Source organism: Centropristis striata, chromosome 4 (genome assembly GCF_030273125.1).
Source record: "Centropristis striata isolate RG_2023a ecotype Rhode Island chromosome 4, C.striata_1.0, whole genome shotgun sequence".
Classification (NCBI taxonomy): domain Eukaryota; kingdom Metazoa; phylum Chordata; class Actinopteri; order Perciformes; family Serranidae; genus Centropristis; species Centropristis striata.
The window spans coordinates 33617454-33641778 of NC_081520.1; the positions used below are offsets into that span (position 1 = coordinate 33617454).

General features: G+C 37.6%; 1 protein-coding gene and 1 long non-coding RNA gene across 3 annotated transcripts in view; one reads left to right on the plus strand and one right to left on the minus strand.

The window, feature by feature from the left end:
- Positions 1-24325, plus strand: part of LOC131969987 (uncharacterized) — a 33850-nt gene that overhangs the window by 1933 nt on the left and 7592 nt on the right. The gene's annotated exons all lie outside the window — the stretch shown is intronic.
- On the minus strand, positions 364-23184 carry scn2b (sodium channel, voltage-gated, type II, beta). 2 transcript variants are annotated; one of them, XR_009394150.1, is made up of 6 exons: positions 22967-23184; positions 9691-9851; positions 9382-9598; positions 7111-7303; positions 5673-5733; positions 364-5307 (listed from the first exon to the last, which is right to left on the minus strand). XR_009394150.1 is itself a non-coding variant. In XM_059331223.1 (5 exons), exons 1-5 carry the CDS (start codon positions 23040-23042, stop codon positions 5277-5279), a joined length of 678 nt encoding a protein of 225 aa, XP_059187206.1. In that variant the 5' UTR covers positions 23043-23184; the 3' UTR covers positions 364-5276. The 2 variants fall into 2 exon arrangements, 1 of the variants encoding a protein (XP_059187206.1); XM_059331223.1 differs by lacking the exon at positions 5673-5733.

The window sequence follows — 24325 nt, forward strand, 5'->3', positions numbered from 1 at the left end:
GAAATCGGATCCAGAAAGAGAACACAGTGTTTGTGTCTCACTTTAAAGATGATGTAATGGCACTTTTAGACCCCATTACAGTATAAGAATAAAACAGTAAAAGAATCCTGCCTACATTGAGGTACTACAGTACCTGGGACAAAAAGGAAGTCAAGTTGAGGCGAGGTGTAACCTGCAGTGGACATTCAACATGAATTGCCTTTTATATATAAATGGTTGTCTGTCTGTAGGTGTCAGCCCTGTGATGCTGGTGGAGGTAGTGTTCCTGCTTATATTGAACAATGTGAGCTTGAAGAGGTTTAAACAGGATAAGCAGGTAAAGATAACGGATGGATGGATGGATGGATAGATAAACAGAAAATGTTGACATTTTCATAAATCATCTTTATTTAAAATAAATAATGTAATGACAGCTGCTTGTTCAGAGGCAGCACAGTGCAAGCATCAGTTTGGTGTTCACTAACATTTAAAGTGATAGAAGAGCAACTATTCAGGGCAAATTCATAGCCAGAGATGTTAAACATAATGCATGATGGTTAATCTGTCTAGTACTTGATGCAGTTTTGACATTTCTGTAAGTTTAATTGTTTCTGATTGAGAAATACAGTATTTACAATCAACAGTAAGAATTCATATTGCCAACAAAACCTTCCAGGTCACTAAATTTGCCCCAAATCGTAACCTGTCATCACCTTATGGGTCAACTACACAAATCTTGACCATGCATGATCACACAGAAAGCAATGTGACAGATAAGGCTCTCCCAATTAAAAAATATTGTTGTTCTTCATTGTATGATTGTGTTGGTATTGATCACATAATACATCACCTGTAATTATAAACTCTAAATATTACAAACCATGAAAAAATACCCTAGTTAAGTAATTAGCCTAAACACAGAGGCTTTTTTTTTAAGACGTCAGAAACCAGGACTGGCCGAGCCACCGGGTTTGGAAGACCCAAACCACTCTCCAGCATCTGGATGATACAGCGAACCAACTTTGGACATTCCAGGTATCATAGAGACATCGCTCTGTGGCAGCTGGCCTGTCTTCACAACATAGTTTAAACATGATAAGACATTCAGAGATTAACAAAGCTCACATGCTGCAACATGTAAAAATGGACATTAAATAGTGATCTTAAGATAATATATATTTTTTAACATTTAAAGTGCTCCAAACAAATAAATGACAAAATAAATACGCTACCAATACATTTCCAATTTAACCATACAATCACCATGCCATATTTCTATTACAACAGCCCCACATTCCCACATACCATCTTTTTAAAGTGAGCTTCATATGTTTTCCTTCATTTCCATTATATTCACATGCTCTCCACTATATTAGAAATGTGTTAATGTGCAAAACAACATCTATAGTTTAAACACATATGTTGAGGTAAAGGCAATATTTTGGAGCCTGTGTGAGAATGTCATTTTTAAAAGTTGTATAACTTTATCTCATAATAATCTGGTTTAAAATACACTGTAAAATGTGTTTGTATTGAAGTGCGATGGCTCAGTTTCTATTTGAAATCTCTATAAAAACAGGGCTCAACTTGGACTCCAGTTGGAGTTAGAATAAAAAGACAGATTATTTGTACGGATTACTTTTTACCCCCTTAATATGAAATATTAAAAGTTTTCTTGTTTCATTATTTTATGGGTAAATCATCAATGTGCAACCAAATACCTCAGAGACTCAATAAATGAGCGATGCAAGCAAAATATGTGTGCATGTACTGGACTGATAAATGGTGATTGCTACATAGAGTGAAAGCTTAAACATGCTGTGGTTTTCTGGGAAACTTAACCGAACATAATTGAATTCCTTATAATATTTTTCTTTTTGATATGCACCATTGGACATGCACTCATGGCAGTATAGTACGCTGTACAGGTTTTCAGTTGCAAAAAAACACATTCTATTGTTAGTAATCTCTTATTTGTCAGCCACAAACATGAGCATCTTATATTGTAATTTGGATCATTTGGTATATTTTCCTGTCTTACTTTCTGTAAGTGGCACTCAACTTACACATGTGTGATATATGTCATAGTAAGGGTATTTATGTAACTGCGTTTGTGCTTAGGCAACCTTTATTAATTCCTACAATAAAGATTAATAAAACGTGGCACCAACATTGATTAAGTGAAAGTGGTTACAATGTGAGTTTTCCCACTTTTAAATTATCTTTGATATGTTTGACTTTGATAAAAATGCTGTCATGAAGCCAACAATAATTCACATCAGTTCCTCAACATACTCATTTTCCAGTGCTGGCTCTATTTGTATTGAAGGGAAGAATTCTAAGAGAAAAGCTCAACACTGCCACTGACAATTCCCCCTATGCAGTGTGTGCAAATAATTGCACAATATATTGCAGTCCGATATTGTAAGTGTTGTGTGGACTAATATTACGGCTCAATTTAACCCTGTAAATATCAGACTGAACGGAAATCTGTGCCTGCTGCTAGACTCTCTCTCTGTGTCCAGGCACACTCGCATATCATTCTCCTAGACGAGGCTGGATGGATGGAGAAGTTTCTGTTATAGGGGTGGACGGTATAACCAGTAATGACAATAATAATGATAAAGTAGAAACAAAGATTTTGCTATGCTGTTAGTATTAGTACACAATGATTTTAAGTACTCCAAAAGCATCACTGCAACTCACTGAATCTTAATGAGTACTGTTGTTCATTTAGGCACTAGCCACTAACAGACCAATAAAAATATAATCTTATGCTTTTACTTTCGCACTTTTTGCATGCTAACAAAAAGTGGATGAAGAAATAAAGGAAAAACAGAAGACAGAGGCAGGACCTAAAGATGAAAAAATATTGGAAAACTTGTTCTTTTTCACAGAGGACATTTTGACGTTTCACTGAAAGAAAAAAAAACTGTTGTAAATAACATTAATAATGGCTGAATTCAGTGGTGGAAAAAGTATTCAGATCCTTTACTTAAGTAAATACCACACTGTGAAATTACTCCACTACAAGTAAAAGTCCTGCATTCGAAATTTACTTAAGTAAAAGTACAAAAGTATCAGCATCAAAATGTATTTAAATTATCAAAAGTAAAATTACTCGTTATGCAGAATGGCCCCACTCATTTTGATTTATATACTCCAAATATATTCTAAGGTTATTTGTATTGATGCTTTTATATAAGCAGTGTTTTCATTTTGTAAAAACAGGGCTCATTTAACTACTTAATATACTGTTATTAGATTCAATAAAAAAGTCAAATCACTTTAAATTGATTGTTTTATACTTTTTTAAAATCTTGACCTGAAAAGTAACTAAAGCTGGCAGCTTAATGCATTGGAGTAGAAAGTACAATATTTGCCTAAAAATGTAGGGAAGTAGAAGTATAAAGTTACGTAAAATGGAAATACAAGTACCTCAAAATTGTAAGTAGCTCAAAAAGTACATTACTTGAGTAAATGTACTTAGTTACTTTCCATCACTGGCTGAATTCCATTTAGGTGCTTCAGTTTCAGGGTGCTGGTATTGTTCATGCTGGCTCACTTACTGTCACACTGGCTCTGTCTAAAATCACCCATTCACTATAGTGAGGAGTAAATAGAAATTTCAGACACTTTATTGTTTTGTGTGACGGGTGAGTAATGTCATGGGACTGTAATTTCACATCTTCAAAATGCATTGTATTGTGCATTGTGTGTACTTTTTTATTTTATTTCTGAGAGCCCTTTATAGTGCACACATATTACACACTCAAAATTCACACACAGTGCACTATATAGTAAATAGGGAATGATTTTGGACACAGCTACTACCGTGACTTACTGGGACACTTGAATAGAACAGAGCCATTGTTAATGTTCTCGCATTGTAGTAACACCTCTTTTTCTCCTGCGATGACAAGTCAAAATGTCTGCTGCGAAACAAAAAAGGTCTATTTGTGAGTGCTCTCTGGTTCATCATTAACACATAAATAGTAGATGTCATTTATGATTAGAAAGTACATTACGCAGGCACTATGTTAAGACCTGGCGACTGTACGGGCAGCTGAGATACACGGCTTTAAGGCAATGTTGAAAGACACTGGATTTACAGTATGTTAAACCAAAATATTTCACCTTGTTAAATTTGGACTGCAGCTGTTTTGAATCGAGCTGACTTTTTAATGTACCGTGACACAACAGTTAAACACTCAACGTTCGATTTGCAATGTGAAGCTTTTACCTTCCATCAAGTATGCAGCTCTACCGCTACAACCGCTGATAACGTTCATTAATAGTCAATTAATGACAATAAAATAAGACATTGTGATGCTGTGATGTTGTTTCCGTTCCATGTTCAAACTAAGGATGGGCGTTTGGAAAAAACCTGCCAACTCAAGCATCTATAACATTAAAGATGAATTTATCGACATGTGTTTATACATACTCCAGTATGTATTAAAACATGCATTCATGGACAAAAATAAAAGATATATATACAGTACGATGCAAAAAGCCTGTTTTGATAATGGACGCTTTTATTTTGAAAGGACGACAAGAGTCTTCCTGTCAATCGTAAAACTAACTCAGGTGAGATTAAACTGTAAAGATAACGTCAAGGAGTTCAATGTTTTATGTTTTAGCCCCCGAAGATGCATGAGGTTAGTTTTCACAGTAATCTTGCATATTTGTGTGTTTTGTGTTTAAATAAGTTTTGGATAAAATTAAATCTAGTAATTCATGCTAGCAAGGTTTGATGCAGTAAGCTAGTTTTGCTCAAATTAATACTCTTGTAATTCTGTGTTTTATAATTATGACTGTAACTTTATCCAACTTAATTCTCAGCTCATTGGCTTATTCACGTATGGCTGCAGAACTAAATTAAAATTAAAAATACACGGATCAATTAATAATTTCACGTGATCGACCAAATTCTTAAGGACCATTAATTTATCATCAATTGTTTATTCCCATCCCTAGTTCAAACTTTATTGTGGAATACATTTTAGGTGATACCGCCCAGCCCTAGCCAGTATGAAAATGCCATATAGACTGGTAGCTATGAATAAAGTAATGTGTGTTTAGCAGTTAAGTTCCAGAAAAGTGTTCCCTGGCTTTTCACACAGACATATAGAAATACGCACACACAAAGAAGCACACTTGTGCGCACTGGCACACACACACACACACACACACACACACACACACACACACACACATGCGCGCACTCGCGCCCACAAACACACAGGTGCAGAAGGGATGGAAGTATCAGTGGAGGATGATTCGAGCAGTAGTTACTATAGATCTTCAGGAAGGGAGTGCACATGTCTGAAAGAAAAGAGAGTAAGACAGAAAATTAACAATATCTGGACTTAAGATAGTAATATTCTTGGTAGATGACCGAGTAAATACGCCTCTCTAGAGATAGAGCCAGCAGGTAGTGAGACCTGGAGCAACACACACACACAGACACACACACACACACAGAAACACATGTCGACACATATTGTACACACTGTCCCATTTTGACAGAGAAAGGACTTTCAAATAACAGTGTCTTGACAGTCTGGTTTAACTTTGGTGGGTACTTGCTGTATTTCAAATTTTTCTCCCAACTGCCCAAGTCAGGTTCTATAGCAGACATGGTGACAGACAGCAATAGTCCAGATTGGTTGACATCAACAGGTATTTACCAGAGGAGGTGTGGGGGGTGAGGGCTCTACAGGCCACTGGTTCTGACCCAGCTATGGTTGTCTACAGATACAATTGGAAAAGAAAAAATATGTTAGCTTTTCGGAAAATAGAGAATAGAGAAGGTTGTAATCCAATTATAGGACAGAAGGAGTTATGGTAGTTAAAGAGCTTAAGCCATGGACACAGTAATGTCTGAGTTGTGTGTTTTTTCTTTTGTACTGATAATATTTTGGAGAGAAACTGTAGCATATACCAGGACATAAGTAGATGAAAGCCTATGCTGTAAACTAGCACACAATTCATATAGGCTAAAACCTGTGTGTTTTCATGACAATACTTCCCAACATGAAGTAATTTTGAAAAGATGTTGACAGATCCAATTATTTCTCAATGGGGAGTAGGAGAACCAGCCACACACTAGTCTATTTCCAGTAAAGTGAAATTTTGAATTGTCGCATTAAAGAAAATGTGAATTAGAGGTGTTTCCATCAACTGGTTTAGAGAGAATAAACAAAGCTGCAGAATTGTACTTTGGTAGAGTAAAGACTGCGCGAGAGAGAAATAGCAAACACAAAAAAGGAGGTTGCTAATCGGACAACTTTGGCCCCCCATGATAGAAAATGGAGAGAAGTCTTTTGGATTCAATTGGGCAACTTATTATTGTTCTTTCAGGTCAGCTCGTCTTCGAAAAAGACCAAAATCACCTCAAGTGAGCGTGAAAACTTTTTAATTTTATCGGATTCTGGTGTTTCTGTCTAGCTTTTCTAATGTGAATATTACAATGCGCATAGAAATTCATTGATGGAAACACGACTATTGTATGGCAAGTTAGACTTGAGGGGGTTGACTGACCATTCACTTATCTCAACAGGCAAAATCGTGATTCAACCTCAAATTCAAACACACCAGCCTTGCAAAACTCAGATCAAAATGTCGAACTCTGCAGCGCTGATCAAATATAAATAAAAATTCTGTTCATGCATTGTCTTTTATGATGCCTCAGATACTTCATTGTGTTAAGTACAATATGAGCAAATGGGTCCGTCTTGAGTTCCAGCAGGTCTTTCAGCTTGTTTGCCATATTTGGTGTATCTCCACCATTATGGCTAGTAATGTGTAATGTGTTAATTGTTTGATGTAAGAAGTGGTATCTATCAGTGGGACATCAGCTACGTGTATTGAGTGGGTATACCAATAATAGAGCAGTGGCATGTCTTTGGTAAGACTAGTATGTTCAGCCTATAAATGGCATACAGTGTCAATCAGCAGTGGAATATGTTAGTAAATACCTGTATATACTGGAGGGAAGAGTTATCTTTTTGAACTAAAATGACATATTGTCTAGATGCAGTTTATGAGATATTTTGATGCTTTGATACTTTCTGATTTTGGTAGTTTCTCCTTGAGGATTAAGGATGTCATGGTGAGATTTCTTACTTGGTTCCCTCCTCCGCAACACCTTCAGCCTCCAGTTTTCCCTCCTCCTCCATCTTCTCCTCTGAAATCAGTTCCTGTTTCCTGTGTCGACGAAGACATTTCACTACTACCATGGAAAGAATGAGCAGAGCTAACGCTCCGCCCACCGATGCCCCGATTGCAACTGCAATGGTTGAGTCCCTCGGAGGGGGAACTGAGGAGAAAGGAGAGGAGAGGGTTAAATAGTTTGTAGACAAAGGCTGGAGACAAGTGCAATGCTGGCTAAAAGCTCTGCTGGGCTGATTAAACAGAGTGGAAAGAAAGAAAGTGCTGCTGAGTTAGCCTGGGTCGCGTGTGTGTATGTGTCTGCATTTGTGCATGCGTGGGTACGAAAGAGATGCTGAGAGACGAGGTTCAACCCCTTGTTAGTCATTAATAAGTAAAAAGCTGACTCATCATCAGTAAGTCCACACGCTCCAAGAAACACACACACAGTCACATGCACAGTGTGTTGTATATGATTACTGTATGGCATGTGTCATTACAGAACAGTGGCAGAGAGAGCTTGGTGATTTTACACCACTTACCACTGACAACACATACAGTATATCACATTTCAGAAAATATATATATTAATAAGTCACGATTATTTGTTTTTCATAGCATTTGGCATTGCATTTTGTCCATTTGTAGCTTGCAACAGTATAAACGGCTGCAAACTGAGTGTTTTTGACCATATTTTGGAGCATCATCAAAATTATTCATGAGCCACATCAGCCTGCAATGTAGCGGACCGTGCCACTTTCTTGGCTGAAAAAAAAAAATCTGCTCAATCTGAGGCAAGTGTTAAGACATGTCTGATATAAACCAATAATGGACATAACTGGATGCTGAATGCCAGTGTGTTTCTGATAAATGGTTTGTTCAAGATGTGATTTTTCAACTTGTGAAATAATAAATGAGATTAGTGAAGCACTCAAAAGTGCTATATTTAAGATCTTGCAGCTCTAAGTACTATCTCGGACAGCAAACTCTAGCTGAGACTTGACACAATGTTTTTGAACAGTAGCTTTCTCCCTTGAAAAACATTCTCCTTTTTTTTATCACAAATGTAAGTTTGGGAGCTGGGATTAAAATTCAAAGAGGGATTCAGTTGTGAGCTAAAACAAAATCCGGGAGTGTATCTTTAAGGCAAAGGTTAGAATTTATTAACATTAATTGTGTCATTTTGTAATCTTACTTCCATTTTAGAGTCAATGTGAGATAACTTTTGCTTAGCATCAGGTTTAGAATCCACTCTTTGGATATACATTTCCAATGTGTGATAAGTTTACCCAACTAATGCCTATTTGAAAATCTTCTGCAGTGTTTCCCATACATAGATGTATGATATTGCAACAATATAAGCATTAATCACCACATATTGATTTTCTTTTTTTTACTATTCAAAATGGGCAAAGTCTTCTTTTTATTATAGAGCTGTGGGCATTTGGTCAGCCTCTCTTTGACCACAATTGAGACAGGTTAGCTATCTAACACACCTTGCAGTCCCCATGCTTCACTCTGAAGTTGTGGCGAGCAAATTCATCTACCTGCGCACAAACCCCAGTGCCGGTGGTCACAGCTACATTCATTCTTTATAATAGTCATGTTTCCATCAACAAATTTCAATGCACATTTTAAAGATTCACATGAGAAAAGCCTGATGGAAACACAGACATTTGACAAAACCTTCGAAAATGCAAATAAAAGTTTTTACACTTGAGGTGGCTTTTGTCTTTTTTTAAAAACAGTGAATGCACTAAACAGGTGATGGGAACAATTTTTTCATAATAAGTTCTGACATACATCATTTCACTCATGCGACTGATCAGCTGTTTCGGAAGTTGCCCAATTGAATCCAATTCCTGAAGACTTCTCTCCACTTTTTTTTGTGGTTGGCCAAAATTGTCCGATTTACAACATCTTTTTTGTTGTTTTTTTTCTCTCTTGCGCCATCTCTTCTTCTTCTACTGTTAACAGACGAGTTAGCCTACAGCAGCACATTACACTGCCATCTTCTGACAAAAGTACGTCAATGCAGCTTTGTTTATTCACCCTAAATCAGTTGATGTAAAACGTCCCTAATTCGCATTTTCTTCTGTACATCCATGGTAGTACTATGCTAGCAATAAACCAGAAGATTGATTACAAATGTATTAGAATGAGAAGAGAAGAAATGGACAAGGCACTATAAGGTAAATAGACAATTACATTTGAGCATCTTCAGAGAGTGTAAGGTTAGTATCTTACGTTCGGTAACAACATTGAGCTTTAAGACACCATGGCCCTGGATGCGGTCTGGGGGGTTTCTCACATAGCAGTTGTAAATGCCTTCATCCTCGATCTGAACATCTGATAGAGTGATTGACAGGTCGTTCTTATCCAGGTTCCCGGCAAACATGACCCTATCTCCAAACCGGTCTGAGCGCAGAGGCACCATTCCTCTTTTCTTATGGTACGTCATGAACTATGGAGAAAGAGTGAGAGAGAGTTCATAATGAGCTTAGACTTTAAAGATGTATACACCTTTTTTGTTAAGCATAAAACATGCTACTTTACCATATCTTCTGTATCATTCAATGTCTCTTGGTAGGTCCAGTTCATAGCAAACTTGGTGGCATCCATCTTATAGCACGAAGTAAATGTGCATGGGATTTTGATAGTTGTTCCATTCAGTGCGTTAATGCTATTGGGTATGATCACATCCATGCATAAACATCCTGTGAATAAAAGTAAGATCAGTGTTAATAATACCACCACCAATAACAATAAACCATATGTGATGCAAGGATTGAAAAAGGCAATTCTTATAAGGACGGTAAATCTACATTATGAAAAGGAGATTCGATGTGCAGATTTCGTTTTGTTGATATTTCATCTTTTTTTGGTAATTAGTGCAGTGCTGTTCAAAATTTGACTGTTCAAAACAGGCGTATTATAGGGTGCGATAGAAATGAGTTCTTAAACCAGGAAGTTCACATTTTAGCGATCTGGGCTCTAACCTCTCAAACTCAATGAGGATTTTCAATGGGTTTGTGGTTAGATGCCTAAAAGGTCTGTGGTTAACACAAACAGAAGGGATGTTCGCCTTTTGTTGTATGACTTAAAATATGTTAGTAAGTACCTCCACTTTTGAATTTGGGAGTGTTTACATATCCTTAAAAAGGCTTATACTACCAAGTGGCTAAATGAGACTACAGTGGTTGGCCATTACACGTCATCATGCCAGACACGGACTGGAACACTGGTCCACCTCACAGCCTCTAGTCCTTTTTTTTCAGTGCTCCTGCAAACTCTTGTAGATTGTACATTAGGTTATTGGACAATTTATCAGGCTACGGATTCGCTAGCTTGTCAGAACTGCTGGTTAGCTTCAAACATCATGGTGTTTATTTGAGAAGATTAATCTGCTGAACAAAATGCGTAAGCATCAGAAACATGTGTTCCCCACAGAGCTTATTTTCTGCAATGATCCAAAATCCAATGCAAAAATCCCGCAAGCGGATTCTGATTAGACCCCATGGGGAAGCTACTTCCAGGTTGGCCTACAAAAATACATCATCGTGCGCTCTATTGCACTTTGCAGCTTTCTCAAGAATCACTTCCAAACAAGTTGAATCCCCCCACAACGCTACAATATGCGTGAAATTTGCTAACAGAAAGCCATTTGGGACCAGGCGTTGGTTCCAAAAATTATACTGCTGAAGCTTGACATGTTTGAGTGACCGATTTCCAGCATTCCAGTTGGCGGTGTAACGTTTAATGGGGGTGCCTTTTCAATACATTGCTAATAAATATATTCTGTAAAAAGGCTCGCACTTGACTCTGCACTTCCTTGTGCCATCAGCAATACACCCACCAAGTGTGAAGTTGATTGAATGGTTGATGAATGGTTGTTGAGAAAATTGAAAAATGGTAAATCATACATAGAGACAGACATACGGTATAGAGACTGGGGTCTCGTGTCAAAAACTTCATGTCCAAGTAAAGTTACTAGTCATGGGTGTTAAAGTCAGCGTTATGTGCAGTAAATCAAGTCCACATGGCTGATTCATTGTACACTGCAGGAGCCCATTTCTCATTATATACAGGTTTGTAATGATGTACTGTACATCATTAAAATAAACTCTAGCTCATCTCATATCTGTATGAAAGCTACATACTGTCAGCTCGGACATTTTACAGCTTGTTGGACCATGCTGTGAGCTGAAAAATGTAACTCCTCAGCAGTTTTGAATATGTAGTGAGGATGTTTTCCATGTAACTGCAGACTTTTCTTCTGCACTGCATCTGTAGAGTGCTGTCTTTCAGGTTGACAGTCATTTGATGTGAATTCCTCGACTCACTGAACAGATTTAAATGTGGGGGAAGTCCGATTAAATCAAACAATAAGCTTGTCATATTAGCAACTCCAGCAAAGTCAGTTGGAAAGCATTGGCAACACATGGAAAGTGGAGTCTCACAGCATGTTTTATTTAATACATTATAAACTTGAAATCCACTATGTTTAAGAGTTTATGCATTATTTCAGTGATATATTTGTTACGCCCCACCCTTAGGAGACCTTTATATCACGTAGTGATTTTGGATTTTGGAGGAATTTAATTATTTAAGTTTAATGTGGTTAAACCATGATATATTGTTTTTTGCACTCCCACATTTTAAACAAACACAGGTTCAGGATGAACTATTCATGCACCCATTGTATTCCACCCGTCAAGGGCCGGGTTGCAGGGTCAGCAGGCTATTCTATATGTCCCACTTCCCTGCAACATTTTCCAGCTCTTTTTTTAACATGACAATAATGCTAAAATATCTCACAGACTATCTAATATTTAAGTTATCACTGGTATCATTTTGATGAAGTTGGTGGATGATGACTTTTCTGGCACTGTTATCAGGCATTGACCTAATTGGCCAAAGGAAAACAATAGAATTAAAAGGAATTTGTCAATGTCACTTATCTAGTGTGGGCATCTGAATTTTAAATTAATTTTTTTCTTGATAGGAGGAGTATTCAAAGTAATTCCAATTATTGCAAGTGATTAGGTTATCAGTAAGTTTGGCAGGTTGTTCTATAGGACAATGAAAAAAGTTTTTTTTTGGTTTGTATGATCATGATTCTTGTGATATAGCAGTATTATAGTAAAAAAAAATCGATACTTAGATACCAATCAATGCTAAAAATGTGTATGGTATTAGATCATTTGCAACAGCATTGATACCAACAGTGCCGTCTTCGCCTCCTCCAGTTGAAACACAACTTCACATGGTGAAAGATGTCGATCAGCCTATTTGCAAGGAATGCTACAACGTGGTGGCAACCAAGTCAAGTAGCACAACAAACTGCTAAACATCAGAAAGACTGAATTTCGAGAGGTCATTAAAGTTCCCATTTCAACAACATAGAAGTAATAGACCGTTATTATAAACATTAACCTGGCCGGCTGCACATGTTAACGTTAGCTGTTTAACTATTAGCAACATAAGCCATCTGTTTAGTTATCATTAAGCTAGCAGCTAATAATGACTAATGCAGCAAATGTTATGAGTCCTGCACGTCTGTAACGTTAGAAAGGAACACTTATGTAAGTTAATTTGACTGTTCTTTTCATCTGACTTCTTACTTGCATTTAGTGGTCAGTTAGTGCTCATTCAGTCTTTTAGTGGTCATTTAGTGGTCTTACACTGCCTCAGACGACCTTAAATAATTGTTGTCATTGTTGCTAGTTGGTATTTGTTTTTTGGGGAATTTCGTTTTTTACACTACCTCAGAGTCAGACAACCTAAAAATATTGTCTTATTTTTGTTTTTTGCACTACAGTCTTATATATATTTTTGTCATACCATACCGTATCATAAAGTTACGGTCTTCCTTGCACTACCTTCTCATTGCTGTTACTGTTACCCATTTTTAGTCTCCCCCTGTGGAATCGAAAATGGTATCAAGTATCGAGTATTTTCCTGGGTATCGATATCAAGATTGAAATTCTAGTATCGTGACAACCACAAATAGTATCAGGACATGTGCTGCTTCACAAGTCATTTATAAAAAATATCTTGAATATAACATACAAATGAAAGTCAAAAGCATATAACAACATATATTGTTACTTGAAATATAATTAAAGTATTGTTTCATTTCCCATTTTCAAGTTTCCTGCTCCCTTCTAACATTACGTCTCAGCATGGGCTTACACTCCCCAGACAGAATCTGTGCCTCTCTCTCAGTATGTGTGTTTGTGCATGCGTGCGTGTGTGATGGGACTCTGCACTATTCTTTCCTCTGCAGTCGGGTGTTTCTGGCTCCCTTCCCACTGCTGCTGCACCACTCCACAGGCCTGCCTCTCTGCACCACACACTCACACATGCACTTTCTACATTTCCACCCATCGTCCATATGTATAATTTACACACACACACACACACACACACACACACACACACACACACACACACACACGCATCGTTTTCAATGCGCACAGTTCACCACAGTCAGGTGTCTTTCAATGCAGTGCAGCACCTGCTTCTTGCTCTCTCTCTCTCTCTCTCTCTCTCTCTCTTCCACACATGCATGCATCCACACCCACATACAAGGTGTGCATTGTCAGCAGTGAGCTAAGCATGCTAGCTGTGGTATGTCAATGTCATCCCAGCACACCAACCAATCTGTACACACAGCAAACACATTCAAGCAGAAACCGCTGTCACTGACACACACACACACACACACACACACGGCAGCACTGCAGACATGTATGTATGTGCCTTTGCCGCTATAATCCATACACAGTGTGTGATACAGGCTCTTGCTGACTCAGCAGTCATGTGGATAGTGAGAAAGAGAGGCAGATGCAGAGACGGAGAGAGACAGAGACTTGCTAACAGATGAAATACTGCAGTGAAGCAGCCTCATGCGACTCCTCCCTCCCTCCGCCCCTCCTTCCTTCCTTTCCCATCGTTGTCCACCTCTCTTGCCTCCTCTCGAGCCTCTTTCCTGCTACCTCTCCTCTTCGACCCCACAAGTACCCTCAAAATCACAGTTTTTCTGTTTCTCCCCATCTCCTCTTTGCAGTACTGCCTGCATTCTCTCTCTTTTGTTCCCTCCATTGTTCCTCACAAGGTCAATGCAGAAAAAAGGTAGAACGTAGGTAGGTCTGTTACATCATCTTTCCTGTGTACTCCCCATTCCTCTTATCCTGCTCGATGGGACCAAATCTATTTACAGCACAGGTGAATATGAGCAAAAATAACAGTTTTTAATTTTGAAAGAGGCAAAGCCTGTCTCTCTGCCTCACTGATTGGTGAAAGAATGCAAAGCAGAGACGGACAGATGGTGCTGCCATTTGTGAAATAAAAACTTCTTAAGAATGCAATGTAGAAATGACAACACACAGTTAAGTGTTTAAAAAGAAAAGAAAGGCTTAAAGCTAGGGCTCACTGGAAGTCAGAGAGGCACCACAACTTATCTAAGCAGCTCTGTCAATAAAGACAGGAAAGTTTCAGTAAATATTAAGTGATTTTTTTTTTAGTATCTTGGACTAGCCTTAACTCTCCAGCCTCCAGATCTCAATCCCATTAGGCCTTTGTGGGATGGCATGGACAAAGCTCTTCAGAGTCAACTGAAGACCAACTGGAAAAACCATAGACATCCTTTGAAGGTCTCTTCTAAATGTGATTTAAAAGTGCTCTAAGTGCACAAAGGGCTGTGGCTAAGTATCTAGAGACACTGGCGATCATTTACTAGAACTGAGTTGTACAATCTAAAAGTATCACCACTCACTTGTTTTGGTGTTGAGGATGGTTATGACTGGATTTAAGGTTTAAGAAGTGCTGGTGTTTGATAGAGAAATGCTGTCTTGAGTGTGTTGACACTTAAGTGTTATCAACTAGGCACTCTCCTTCTCTCCCTCTTTTTTTTAAATGGAGCAAAATCTTTATGGAGGACTTTGCAACATGATATAGCATCCTTCAGATTGCTGCCCAGGTTGGGTCTCTTACAAGTTTCCCACCAAAATGAACACAAATATGCAGGTTTTTTAAATGTGCGAAAACCTGCTAAAAACTGTGAAACATTCCTTTCCCATTGCCAGTAGATGAGTATGGAAATTTGCTGGAAAATAGGGTAAGTAAACAGTAAAAACCACCATGGAGGCCAGTGGTGGTTGTTAGGTTGTTAGAGTGCTGCTTGAACGAAGATGAAAATTGTGGCTGAGATTGATTGATTGATTGATTTTATTTGACCATTCTTGATATAAAAAATATGAAACAGCAACCTGTGTCATACGTAATATAAATAGATAAAAAATAGTCAGGGATGACACAATAAAGCCCTATCAAACAAGTATCATTCTTACATACATACATACATGCATCAATCATTCATAAGTCACATAAAAACATACATTACAGTTTCAAATATACACGACAGATACAGATTGCCAATTGTTTTGTTTAAAACTGCGTGTGCTTCTGATTGATTTAAGTGGGCCAGGTAACCTGTTCCAAAGAATAGCTCCAGCATAAAGAAAGGACTTTTTACCCATGTTTGTCTTAACTCTAGGTGGTACAAAATCTGTTAAGCTTCCCCTAGTGGAATAGAGATGATCCAGATTCACAGCAATGCAAGGACGTTTCAATCAAGAGTTACTTGCAGCACAAATGAATGCTGATTGTTACTTTTCCCACTGATGACAAAAGCCAAATCTTAGTTGATGTTAGTGGGTTTTTAGGGGCTTCTGTGTCAATGAGAGCCCTGATGCTTTTTCTGGGTGTCCTCTATAAAGCACTTGGCCACACTTGTTAATTCCTTATATGTCCCCAGGGCAACATTGGCTTAATGGTGATGACATCACAAGGAGTCGGACCATACCATTAGATCTCGGGCCAGATAGATTGGGTTGCTTGTAAAAACAATTATTCAATTCCATGCTACTTTTAGTAGGACCAGACATTATTTGTTATTAGCTTAGCTTCCACTTCTGCTGCTGCCTGGCATCTGAACACTTGCATGCGTGAGATAAGTGTTACAATTGACAAGTTCCAATCGACCATTTGTTATGTGATGACAGCGGTAGGCGGTCAGTATCGCTCAGCCAGCACAGAGGGTCAAATGTTGCCATTGTTTTTGCCACCCAACACCAGAGGGACACTGGTGTAAAAGTGAATCATGAGTTGTGTTTTGCAGCTTTACAACTGCTTCACAAAAACTGCAAAGATTCAGGCTCACATGTTTGATACAAGCATGCTGCCTTTAATTGTTATACATCTGTTTAGCTGTGATTCAGTTGTGTTATGCACTGTAGCGCTGCGCTCTAGTGCCCCCTTCTTTGGAGAAAGTTCATTGCACTGAGCACACTGCAGCATTCTAGGCTCAGGTGCCAATAGGGGGAGCAGACAGCAGCCAACACAGCCCACAACAATAATATAATATACAGTAAGTCAGTAATACAGTATGTCAGTAATTCCATGAGAACCCTGTGGGAAGGAGAAGCTTTTCTCTGATTATGTCATGCTTAGACAGGGATAGCATCAGTCCCAGAACCCTATAAACCAATACAGATAAACAGCACTGAGAGCCTGCAGCATCTTTGTGTGTTATGTTACTGTAATATTAGCACATACTGGGACGCATTATCCAGTATGTTGACCTTATTTCACTGCAGGCATAATAACTGAACAAGCCCATACTCTGTTATGCGGACCCGTAGATACCATACACAGATAATATTGACCGTCAGTGTTAAAAGGTACTTCCAGTCCTTGTCCTCATCTCTCCTGCACTCCTTCACTGTTATGCATTATTGACAGCTGTGTCTACTTATAATAGAGTCGCAAAGTCTGCCTGCTTAGATACAGTGCACTGAAAGATTCAGAAAGCCTCTGAATGGAGTCTACAGCAGATATACACAGCCACAGAAAAAAAAAAAGAAACATGCAACTGCACAATTAGATGTAAATGTACACAAAGTGGTTGCTAGTGGTGGACTTAAACTTTAGTCATTTGTCTTTAGATTAATTTTAGTTCAGTGTTCTCCAAATAAATCTTCAGCTTCAGGACAGGAATATAAAGATTAATATGGGTCCAACTTAATGACTTAAAAGTAAGGAAACATCAGCTATCCTACACTTCTAAAAAAATGTTTCTGAACTGATTTATTTGAACTAAAATGGTGTTCTCCTGCATTTGAAACATTGATAACTATCTTAATTCTGTATTGCAAGGATGACAAAGGATCGATTCTAATACAATGTCTGTTAATAAAGGGTTTATTGTCAAATAGTATAAATGCAATATTTGAAAAAGGCATTGAATTGTCTGAAACTTTCAACTTTTATCAAAAACCAAGGATTTGCTAAATTGTTACGTCTTTGGCAGCACTTGTTGGATAATGTTACAATGTAAAATCTGAACATCATGTCCGTCAGGAAGGGAATCTTTAGAATATACATATTTAAAGGGCTAGGAGTAATTTCACGTCAACAACGTAGTGATACTGACTCTGATTATCTAAAACTTATAAAAAATAATGTGATGTTAGACAAGTGTTGCACTTTTCAGTTTAATACTGTGGATAAAGGAGAAGTAAGGAAGTTGTTGAAGTCCCTCCCTGACCACAGCTCAGTGGGTACTGACATGCTGGACAGTAAAGTACTTAGTCTGGCAGCTGATTATGTTTATGGTCCGATATGTCATATATTAAATACATGCTTAATGAAAGGTGTTTTTCCCACTATCTGGAAAGAAGGTAAAATTATTCCCTTACCCAAAGATGGCAGACAAGCACTCACTGGCAAGAACAGCAGACCTATCACTATTCTCCCAGTTCTTAGTAAACTGATGGAGAGAATAGTCCATTCAAAAATACAGGAATACTTTGACTGTAATGGTTTGAATACAGATTTCCAACATGCTTACAGACATAACCATTCAACTTGTTCCGCCCTTACAGCAATGACGGATGATTGGCTTAAAGAAATGGATAATTCTAAGATGACTGGTGCAGTATTACTTGATTTCAGTGCAGCATTTGATGTCATAGATCATAATCTACTCATCAGTAAATTAGAATGCTATGGATTTAGTCCAACCGCCATCAAATTTATGAAGAGTTATCTCACAAGTAGGACGCAACGGGTTTATTACACTGGCAGTTGGTCTCACTCCAGGGTCTTGGATTGTGGGGTCCCGCAAGGGAGCTGTCTGGGACCACTCTTATATGGTATCTTCACAAATGATTTACCATCAGTTTTGTGTAAAGCGACTGTACAAATGTATGCTGATGATTCCACACTGTATTATGCTGCAAAAACTGTCAGTGAACTGGACAATGTTTTGTCAGCTGAGTTAAATATGGTTTTTGATTGGATAAAACGAAATAAGATGGTACTGAATATCTCTAAAACGAAATCAATTATCTTGGGATCAAGTCATAAACTGTCATCTACACCAAAGATGAGTTTGAACTTGTCTGGGGAACCTATAGAACAGGTAGATAAAGTAAAATTATTGGGCATAATAATTGATAATAAGTTGTCATGGACAGAACACATTGATACCATAGTGAGGAAGATGGGTTGTGGTATCTCAATGGTGAGGAAATGTCTTTCTTATGTCCCTACAAATATTGTGGGACAGGTGGCTAAATCGTTAATTTTATGTCACCTGGATTATTGTGCACCTGTATGGTCCTCCGCATCTAAAGGTCAACTAAGGAGATTACAAATTGCCCAGAACAGAGCTGCCAGGTTGGTTTTACATTGTTCCATAAGAACAAACAGTATCAGTATGCACCGTCAACTGTCCTGGTTAATGGTAGAGTACAGGCTGGCGTGCAATACAACAAAAATTTTTAGAAACACTGTCTATTCTTTTCAACCTGTTTTCTTATATAACCAAATTGTCAGATGTGATCAGGTTCATTCTTATGTGACAAGGTCAGCTAATGGTGGTCAGATGATGTTACCATGTCCAAAATCAAATGCCTTAAAGAGAACAGTTATTTATCGTGCTATCAGTTATTGGAATAATTGCCCACTGAATATACGTGAACTGAATAGTAAAGTATCTTTTAATTATTACTTGAGAATGCACTATTTAAATTTGTGAGTAGTGAATTAAGTTATTTACTGTGTGAAAGTGAGAATTAATGTAATAGATATGAATGTAATAACTTATTCGGAATGATTTCTGTATATAATAATGTCTACAATGTTTAATTGTTAAGTGATTTTTGTTTTGTCTTGTGGACCCCAGGAAGACTAGTTCGTCCCACTTTTGGTGACAGCTAATGGGGATCTTTTTAACAATAAACAATAAACAACAAACAATTTTTCAAGGATAAAATGACATATCATGAATGATGTACATTTATAATCCAAATAAATTACTGCGACAAACACTGTGTCAAGAAAAACCATTCCCATCTGTTCAAATGTTTCCTGCAAACATATTATTCCAAACTAAATTGAAGCTAATGTTCATTATTATTAATGGAAATGTTAGGCATAGTTTTATGGAAAATATGGGTCTCCATTAAAAAAACACAACAATATTGAGTGGCTGCATGGGAAGTCTTTTAATTTCCTACATTTTCTTTTTAAGGGCCCTGCTGGGATATGGATTTCCTGTTTGCTAGACACTTTAACCAGCTAACCACAGCAAGCTGCCCAAACCCTTTCAGAAACATCTTCTTTCTGGCCACAATAACAAGACCAATGTTTATTAGTCACAGTTGCCATTAAGGAACAGTTTTTTATCGCCGCATAGAAAATAAAATGCATTGATGCTACATTAAAGTTGTGACCGAATTGTCGTAATTTGATGCTTTTGGATTTAATAATACCAGAAGTCCCTGCAAGTGCATCACATTAGATGCCTCTTCTTTTCAGTGTGCTGCTGCCCTCTAGTGGCTCTCTGCAGGAACTGGAACTGTGGGGTTGCTGAGTAAAGTAAAAACACTGATGGGCAGAAAGAATATTGGCGGGAAACTGCAGCAGTTTCAATAATCTTCTGAAGTCCTCATGGCAGTTTGTGTTCTACTGAAAGGCAGCACACAAGAAACATAAAAATGTGTAGCTGTATAACTATAAGACTCAGTGATGATTGTATGGTAAAGGAGTTATTCAGCACATGAAGCATGCACCTAACCTGTCTAAACTGTGGACATGCATTATTATATTCTATTAAAGTGAGTCAGTTGGCTAATGGGTTCAGAAATCTGACAATGTACTGCATTTTGTTGTTGATTTGTGATCTCAAAGTGATTGATCTATAATGTATTTTATGCAATATTATGTCATTTGGATGATTGAACAGCAAAGAATATAAAAAAAAATTAAAAAGACAAACGCATTAATGTTCCATTTTTCCTTTACAGCATGTTGGAAAGCAAAAGAAAGGGGCAACTGTGCCTTAGTAGCATCTCCCAGCAACAAGCTCCCCAGTAACCATAAACTTTGGGGATCTATTCTCAGTTGGCATAGGTGAAAAAGCAAAGGCTGTGAGTTCCCCTTTGTAATTTCCAAACTATTGAACTGCAATATTACATGAGCCAAGAAGACAAAATGACCAACAAAAAAAATAAAATCCAGTTAGGTTTTTCCTTTTGTCTCTCAGTACGTCTTCACTCAAACATTTCCGAATGGTTTTAAACTGACAATGAAATGTTTAAAAGTAGATTTAAAAGTTTTAATTCCACATTCCCACCAAATAATGCTGAATTGTACTCCTAAGCTATTTGTAATATTTTAGTGCTACTGTTTTTGTACCATGTTTTAACATAATTTCCACTTAATTACTATTTTAACATATATGGTCACCTGTAAAGTTGGAATACATTTTTTTACCTCTTTCCATGAAATGATTGTGACAATGTGATTTATTCTTGACAGATAAATTCTTTCAAACACACTATAATGAAAATGAAACCACGATTAACAGAGGATTGTGTCAGAAAACAAAATTAATCTAAACTCTATGGGCGACCGTGCATTTATGCTTTTTGCCTTGTTTATTATGGCATAAAAATGGAAGTTACCAATGTAATCCCATTGTAATTCTGTTTTACATTCTTTACTTTGTGGAAAACACTATATTCAGTGACAGACTCATTATGGAAATAAACATCTAACCAATGACTGATCATTCAGATAGTGATCCAAACCCTCCCCCCTACCATCAAAGTAAAGAAAAATACCCTCCTCTCCCCTACTCATTTAAACACTGAATGCTTTCTCTCTGTATGATGACTCAGCCCCACATCCTGCTGGGGCTCATAAACCTCACCTTAGCATGGAGTTGTATAGTGTGCTGCACATAGGCCTGTCACGATAATTACTATATCAACTTATCGTTCAACATATAAATATGGACACAATAGTTTTTTCTGGACTCAATATATTGTCGTTTACATGTGTGACTTTGTGTGCTTTTTTGGGTTGTTTAAAGTAAAGCTGCAAATGTTTGACAGGCAGTACAAACTGGCGAAAAAAAACTATATTTCCCAACCAGCCACTCCAGGTGTTTATATGTTATTTTAATAATAAAATAATATAATGCATGATGATTATGTCATTACAATGTTTTGTTAACAGAGCCTGAAAGTCTATTTTATTTGTTTTGGTTGTAGTTTATTTATTTACGTTTTATTTATCCAGTATATTTTATTTTATTTCTTTTCCACATTTCAATTCCAATGTTTAATATTCTTGAGATTAAAAAAAAAATCATTGTTATGGAAAAGGATGTACTTATTATGCTCCAATATCGTTATAAAACTAAAACAACATCAATACAACAATATTATCATTTATCGTAATAGTTTCTGGGAAAATAAATGGTCCTAAAAATGTGTTATTGTGACAGGCCTGGCTGCACATTCATTTATCAATGACGAGAAGCAGCTTCACTGTAGCATTTAACATGCACAGTAAGAAGCTGGAAGGGGAGTATGTTATACAAGCTGCTATACCTCAAACAACACTGTTTTTCTAATACAGGACGAACACAAGCTTGTTTGTGAATCTGCACTGGCTGTACATTTATCTAACCCCCTCCCTTGGATGCTGTGGGTGTGATCAGATGTGGGTCACATTGTGTTGAAGCTGTTTTGATCTGCTTGCTCTCCTTTTATCTCTAAATGATGAATGATGAACCAGTTTGGGTTGTTTATCCTGCTGTTCACATCTGTTCGCTCTCTCCTGTGTCCATATAAATCCATAGACCTGGTCTCTTACTTATATGACTTCATAAGCAGCTTTATATGTCTGCTACTGAATATGAGGCCTGTAAATATCAACAGCACGTTGTTAGCACCTTATTATAGGCCTATTTCTGTCAATCACTCACAACCCTGAGTCACAGGGACCTAATGCTGGATGCACTATCATTGTGTGTGCAGGCTGAGCCAATATTTATTTTTATATAGTGCATCATAATCCTCTTTAAAGGCTGTGATGCACCAGGGCACTCATTTAGCTGGTAACATGGGCTAAATGGAGACGGATTGGGAAATAAGTAATTACAACAACTGACCAGAAATCACTTTAGCTAAAAGCCGTCGAGGAAAAGCACAATTTGATTTTAATTGATGGCATTTTTCAAACAGGGCAAATGCTGGGATAACATTCAACCGATATCTCACATTCTAACCATTATCCCCCCTCCTCCTCCCTCTCTCTCCTGCACACACACACACACAGACACACACAGTCAGATATGAGAGAAAAGGCCCACAGATGGTGATGGTTTGCGGGCGCTATTATCCCATCGAACTGTTGATCCACGTATCAATGTATCAGAGCATCGATCGCTTTGGCTGTTTTTGTTTCTTACCGGAGAGCGAGAGCAGCAGCAGCGCCGCGCTCACCAGCTGAACGCCACAGCTCCTCTCCAGCGCGGGGGAAGACATTTTCTCTCCTTCTTATTACAAAAACGACGCTTTTATCTCTAGAAAAAAACGAAGTTAGAAAAAGAACTGCAAGTCTGCTCTTGGTGTGGGCGATAAAATGCTTAAAAAAATCCTGTATTTTTTGTTTTGTTTTAGAGGCAGGACATGACTGGCAGTGTCTGTAGCCTTATGACAGTTGGTCTCATGGTTGTCGGTTCGTTTGCGGTGCAGGAGGGAGAGGAGGACACGAGAATAAAATGGAGGTCTGCCTCACTTATAGATTGTAAACTTGTTATCATTATTAATAATGATATAGAGCAGGGGTCTCAAACTCAAATTACCTGGGGGCCGCTGGAGGCAGTATTAAATGATCAAAAAAAGACACAAAATGACAAAAAAAAGACACAAAATGACCAAAAAAAGACACAAAATTACTAAAAAAAAGACACAAAATGACCAAAAAAGACACAAAATGACTAAAAAAACCCACTTAATTACTTAAAAAAGACACAAAATGACAAAAAAAAAATACACAAAATGACCCCAAAAAATACACAAAATTACTAAAAAGAAAGACACAAAATTACTAAAAAATGACACAAAATTACATTACATAACATTTCCACTTCTTCCGGTAACAACAACACGGCAGATAATAAACGGTCCGGTAGCAGCTGCCTTTTTTATTTGTTAACATCGTCTTAGAAACAAGTGAAACAAAGCTCCAGCTTGCACAATAAAGGGACCTTCCACACACAACACAGTAAAGTGCCATTCATATAAAACTCACATTAAACTTTCATATCAAGGTGAGGGCCACAAAATATCGTCACGAGGGCCGCAATTGGCCCGCGGGCCGCAAGTTTGAGACCCATGCTATAGAGCAACAAATAAGCTCAACAGAGAAATATAAAAAATGCATCTGATCAGACACATGGGATAAATATAATAAAGTACATACTGTAGTTCTTCTTCCACCAGGTTCTTGTGCACTGTGTCATTTTGACTTGTGTTACAGATTACATATTGGTTATACTGATACTAATATCTGCAATAAGCTGATTGCAGGTCAATATATTGCCTTGGATGGTGTATCACTCTATGTGCCATGTACATATACAGTCATGGAAAAAAACATTAGACCATGTTTTTCTTCATTTTAATGCCTGGTACAACTAAAGGTACATTTGTTTGGACAAATATAGTGATAACAACAAAAATTGCTCATAAGAGTTGAATTTAAGAGCTGATATCTAGCCATTTTCCATGGTTTTATTGATAATGATTTTGGTGAATACCAAAAC

Coding starts and splice junctions, on each gene's coding strand:
- scn2b (XM_059331223.1), bottom strand. CDS start 23,042: ATGTCTTCCCCCGCGCTGGAGAGGAGCTGTGGCGTTCAGCTGGTGAGC. Junction 9,852..22,966: donor GCTGCTGCTCTCGCTCTCCG/GTAAGAAACAAA, acceptor TTTTATTCACAG/GATGTTTATGCATGGATGTG. Junction 7,304..9,381: donor GCTCAATGTTGTTACCGAAC/GTAAGATACTAA, acceptor CTTTCTCCTCAG/TTCCCCCTCCGAGGGACTCA.